The following is a 5,667-nucleotide window of genomic DNA, read 5'->3' as shown; positions in this document are numbered from 1 at the left end:
AGTTCTTTTCTCCACCTTAGAAATGGGAAGGAAGGTGACGATTTTTTTCCTAAGTGATTCATGAAACAAGGAATTTTACCAAGAAAGAAATCCTTCATCCTTCCTTGCCTGCGCTTTCTTTCTCCCTTTTCCTTGCCTTTGCTCAGCTGGCACCTGCTTGCTCTCAGTCCCTTTTTACAATGTCATCGTTCCTGGTGTGATAGCATGTCAGTGGAAGCAGGTGCCATCTAGAGCAGCCTTTTAAAAAAGTTTCTCTGCTTTATCAACCTGCATTTTCAAGTGGGTCCTTTTTCCTCCACCTATACCTTTAAATCTTCCCCCTCGCCCACTTTGTGGAACTGGGATCCTACCTAAATCTAGCTCCTTCTGTTGTAAATTTCACACACATTACCCGTGAAACACTTAATTCTGCAAAACTGTTTCTGTATATTATTTGGATGAAAAATGCCAACTGTAGAGAAGTTGTTCTGTTTTCTATTAATCATTTACTTGTCTGAGCAGATATCCCCCCACTGATATGTGGACTAATATGGATCTAAGCGTAATGACAGCTGTTAAAAGAGGAATAACATGTAATACATTTTGGAATATTACATAGCAGCATGATTTAGACTTTGATGGGGAATATGATACTACTAAAAAAAAAATCAAATTTTAACAAGACCCTTACAGAAAAGGAATGTGACATATCCAATGTATATATCTCTTTTACCATGTTTAGCTATACGTGGGATACAGTAATATACCTTTTTTCTTCAAATGAACTTTTCCTTCCATTAGGTCTGGTCAGTAATATTTAAAATATAGAAATCCTATTCAGTAAAATATCTTCATTAAAATATTTATTTCTTCCCTTAGAAAAAGAATTCAAAACTTTTTAGGGCCTAGTTTTAAAAAGCAACATGCTATATAGGTAATTTATTTTGGTGGTTGTTTTGGGGAATGTGAAAAATATCACCACTGCAACTAGAAAGAACTATAAATGATACATTATTGCAAGTGTTCTAAAAAAATCAGAACAAAACTAATTTATTATATAGTTCTGTCTTCATTATACACCACATGTTGGTGAGTTAAACACAACAAAATTATTGTCTTTTAAAAGTGTCTACTAAAGATAAAAAGAATAAGGTAACAATTAACATGTAGTTAGTTACATTAAAAAATCTGATATACATATTTCTATTGCCTGTTAGCTTGTTCTAAGCCTTTTAACTATTACAAAAAAAAAAGTCGTTGTTCAAAAGCAAACATTCAATTCAGTTGATACAACATTACAGTACAGTCAACTAACATCATTCAACAAAGGTAACAAGTCTAGCCTTAGCTTCTCCAGTTACAAGTCTGTAGACCAAATTGCTACAAAAAGTTCAATGCTGCTTCACAACTGTGTGTTAGCTTTTTGGAGGACATGGTACTGTCTGCTCATGGCTTCAGAAGAAGGGGTCATGCTACTGGTAAAAGCACAGGGGAACCCCAACCTGTCATTAATCATTTTATTTAGCATTTAGTCAGAACAGCATTATTGAGTTTAGCACAACAAATAAAACAAAATCATAATAATGATGAGAATAAAAACCAAACACAAACTGGAAGCCTAGAGACGCTGCCAGCTGTGTCAAACCCTTGCGATACGCTATACTAAAAAAATTTGAAATATCCACCCATCCTCTCCACTCTGCCACAAACTAGCAAAGTCAAAAATACAAAAGTCTTCAACTTGTTACTTTTGCAGAATAAAGCAAAAACGTCTTTGTGCTCCTTACTACCAGAAGCAAAATATCCACTGAGTTACCACATGTAATAGCTTCTGGAGGTGTCAACTTGGGTTGGCTTGGTGTCTGCAGTACCATCTTTGTCTTTCTCGCTGTCACCTTCCCAGAGGTTAATGAGTGGTGGGTACAGCTCATTTAGTGGGATTGAAGAGGTTTTTTGCATATACTTTTTTAATGAATGGTGGTAGTTTTTCCTCTTAAATCTTTTGGCAATGTACACAGCAATGGATGCAAGGCTAATGACGGCAAACATGGACCCCATAACTGCAGCAAGGGCTGTACTGGTTTCTTGATCAGAAATGTCCAACGCGAAGGCAGCATTTTTGGTTGTGACATTAACACATGACTTTTGAGTCTGCTGATGAATATTGGACACTGTGAGACACACTTCATAATCTGTGGAAGGCTGCAGGTGTGTTAGGTTGTATTCGTGAACATCTACCGGGACCCTGGCAGTATATGTTATGTGGGGATTGTCAATCTTCATGGTGGCAGATGACCATTTTAAGTTTGACGTCATGACATTGGAATTAACTTTCCAGGACACTAAAATGGAATGAGATTCTGTCTGCTTGACATATATTTTCAGCACCTGGGTACCATCCAGAAGGGTTCCATTAACCTTAATTGTCACCACTCGAGTGTCTGCCCCTTCAACATTCTGGGCAACACAGGTGTATCTTCCTGACTCTTCAGTTTGTATGTTAGATATTTCCAATGTACCTTCACTACTTAGTTTGTATTTATCTGAAAGCGTTTCCACAGTTATCTTATTTCCAAGGGGAGTGACCCAGTAAATTTCAGGTTCTGGCTCGGCCATGGCCCGACAGTCTAGGAGAACTGTTGTGCCAGTATCCATGTTTAAATGATTTGGGAATGTGTCATGAGATATCATTGGGAGGCACTGTTCACCTGAATCCTGAATTAAAACTTCCTTCACCTGCTGCCCTCTATATTCAGGCGGCATGGCACAGAACATGGATAAGGGCTCCATGAAGCGGATGCTTGTCTTGTTGGAATTAATCCAGTGGATAACACAGTCACACCTCAGGGGATTGCTGTGGATACTGATCTCACGCAGATTAGGAAGGGATTCTACTGTCTTCTGGTAAACGGCATTCAAGGCATTGTTGTTCAACATCAAGCTTTCTAGGGCAGGGACACTTCGAAAAGCCAAGCGGTGGATGTAAGATAATTTGGGGTTATTGGTGGCTTCTAACTTTGTGAGTTCAGGCAAGTTATCCAGGGCATAGCGGTCCACAGAGACAAGTTCCCCCATATTGTTGATTCCCAGTTCTTTTAACCGGAGCATATTTTTGAAGTCCCCTTCCTGGATTTTGTGGATGGGGTTTTTGTTGAGGTCTAAGAATTTCAAATTTGGAACTTTTTGCAGGGCAAGTTGAGGGACTTTGACCAGTTTGTTATCATAAAACGACAGGCTCTCTAGGCTATCCAAGCCCACCAAGGCATTTCCAGGAATATCAGTGAGATACATTCCTGCCAAAACTAAGCTTCTCAAATTTGAGAGGGGTTTGAAGTTCATATCCAGAATTCCAATCACGGGGTTTTCCCCAATCATGAGAATTTCCAGGTTGGGTGTTGAATCAAACCAGCGGCTATCTATCACTTTCAGTCTGTTGGAGTTTAGGTGGAGCCTTAAAAGATTTTTTAAGCCTGAAAAAGCATTAGCAGAAATAGTGCTAATCTGGTTATGGTTGATGTAGAGTTCTTGAAGGTTGCTGAGATCTTGCAGACAAAAATCATTCATTTCCGTAATCTGATTTTCCTCCAAATGCAGAGTAGTGAGCTGGGTCAGGTTTGCCAGCCCTACCTCCTTTATATTTGTAAAGTTGTTTTGGGAGAAATCTAGCTCAGTCAGGTTGAAGAGCTGCTGAAGCTCATCCACGGTCTTTGCGATGTTATTGCTCTGTAGGAGAAGCACTTGAGTGTCACTAGAAAGGTTGCTGGGAATCCTCGTTAAGCGGAGATCATTGCAATCAACGGTGGTAGCTTCTCTGTATGTTGACTGCGGGGTAAACCAGGGCCTAATTTCACATACACAAAGTTGTGGACACTCGCTATTCTGTAGGGAAGACCCAGTTAATGAAGTCATCAGCAAGCTCAGCACCATTCGGCAAACTGCTAAAGCAAAGCTCATCCTAGCCATGCTGGCTTGCTGAGCAAGCTCGACTCCTGATAATTGTTAACAAAAGGTGAACACTGTATAGCGGTATGAAGGACAGCAAGCAGAAAATGTAAACATTCAAGCAAGGTCTCTGTTGAGATGTGCAGAATTCCAGAGTCTGAGGGGATGGTTTCCTGGAGTTTTTGAAAGGCAGGAAACAGTTTGGAGTCTTTTACCTGTGTCTCTCAATTCCAGGCATGCGCACAGCTCTGTGGCATAAGTTATTTCAGCCAAATCACAGTCTGGAGATGTGCCTGAAAATTAGATTAGGACAAATATTATGTTTATTCCATATACTTTCTAATACATTATAGCTTTTCTTTTGTCTACTAAAAAGGCATAATCACTTATAAATCTAATAACAATGTTCAAAGAAACTAAAGCTTTTAAACTGTAGAATACTTTTCATATATTATTACACTTAGTAGTTTTAGTGTTCCTTCACATTTACAATTAAATTGGGTCCACTTGTATTACTGGGTTAAAAACATTAAACACACATTGCACATACACACCCATTCACACACACATACACACACACGCACACACACACACACACACACACACACACACAAATAGAAACACTTAGAAAAGCCCACAGATGTCATTTCTTTAAAAACAAAGGTGACTTAGAAACTACGTATATTCATGGCTCCAAAAAAATCAAAAGGTAATTCCTCATGAAAGCAAAACATGAAAGCCAGTTTATTAAAGATTCAAAGTTCATTTTTAGTTATTTATATTTTAATTAATACTTCATTTGTTTTTAGGAATTCTTTCTTTTCCAAATGGTACATTCTGTAGAAATATTCAGCCAAACCTGATCTAGCTTAATTATTCTTATGCAAAAAATTAATCTAACAGAACTACAAAAGAAAAATACCAGTTTTTCTTGTATTCTCATAGCCACATCTGATCTTGACTGAATAAAATTGTAAAAGGACTCTATTCCACCACACTACTGGTCTTCATTAAAAATACAAATACACTTATACATGTATATATGTATATAATCTCACATGCATGATTTCATCAATCTCATGGGAATGTCATGGCCACTTAATAGTCATGGATATACACCATGAGTATGTTATTTAACCTTTTAAAGCCTCAGCTCCTTCAACCATCAAATAGGGTTGGTCATAAAAGTATCTCTCTTACCGGACTACTGAGAGAATTAAAGGAATCTATGTAAAGCTCTTTGTGTAGTGCCCGGCAGATATTAAATTCTCATGAAGGTTAATTGTATTTATTATCATCTTCTTATATCGCTCATCTAGTTAATTTTAGCTATGTAGTGGTTATTGGAGGATAAGTAAAAGAAGGAAAGCTGGAGATATTTGATTTTATTTAGCTATCATCTGTTGACTTTGATAAGGTCTTCTGAGGTCAAATATGTACTGCTCACCTGCTTGTAAACATCATATAGTAGCTAATGCTGCTAGTTTTCTGGATTCCAATCAGGTGTAAAAAGCCATTATGGATCCAGTGTCTGTCTTGCTTTCCCAAGACTACTCTAGTCACTTGCTAAGATATGGAAAGTAGAGATATATATTTCCTTACACTTGTCTTGTTATAATGCACTTCAGCTTTCAGTACTGAAGGAACTTAAGTGACTAGTGTTTTCTTTATCTTCATAAGATTACTGTAAGGATTCAATAAAATAGAGCATATAACATATTTGAAGCCCTAGTGTTCAACACACAG

General features: G+C 37.8%; 1 protein-coding gene across 1 annotated transcript; it reads right to left on the bottom strand.

Moving 5' to 3' along the window:
• Nucleotides 1–1,069: 1,069 nt before the first annotated feature.
• On the bottom strand, nt 1,070–3,942 carry LRRN1 (leucine rich repeat neuronal 1; the record flags this gene model as incomplete). The annotated part of the gene is made up of 1 exon (XM_079934061.1): nt 1,070–3,942. The coding sequence occupies one exon, from the start codon at nt 3,940–3,942 to the stop codon at nt 1,792–1,794; it is 2,151 nt and encodes a 716-aa protein (XP_079790187.1). The 3' UTR covers nt 1,070–1,791.
• Nucleotides 3,943–5,667: the final 1,725 nt, after the last annotated feature.

The sequence above is a fragment of the Stenella coeruleoalba genome (genome assembly GCF_951394435.1).
Source record: "Stenella coeruleoalba genome assembly, chromosome: 10".
Taxonomy (NCBI): domain Eukaryota; kingdom Metazoa; phylum Chordata; class Mammalia; order Artiodactyla; family Delphinidae; genus Stenella; species Stenella coeruleoalba.
Note: the sequence above shows the minus strand (reverse complement) of the source record. Positions and strands in the feature narration are given on the sequence as shown.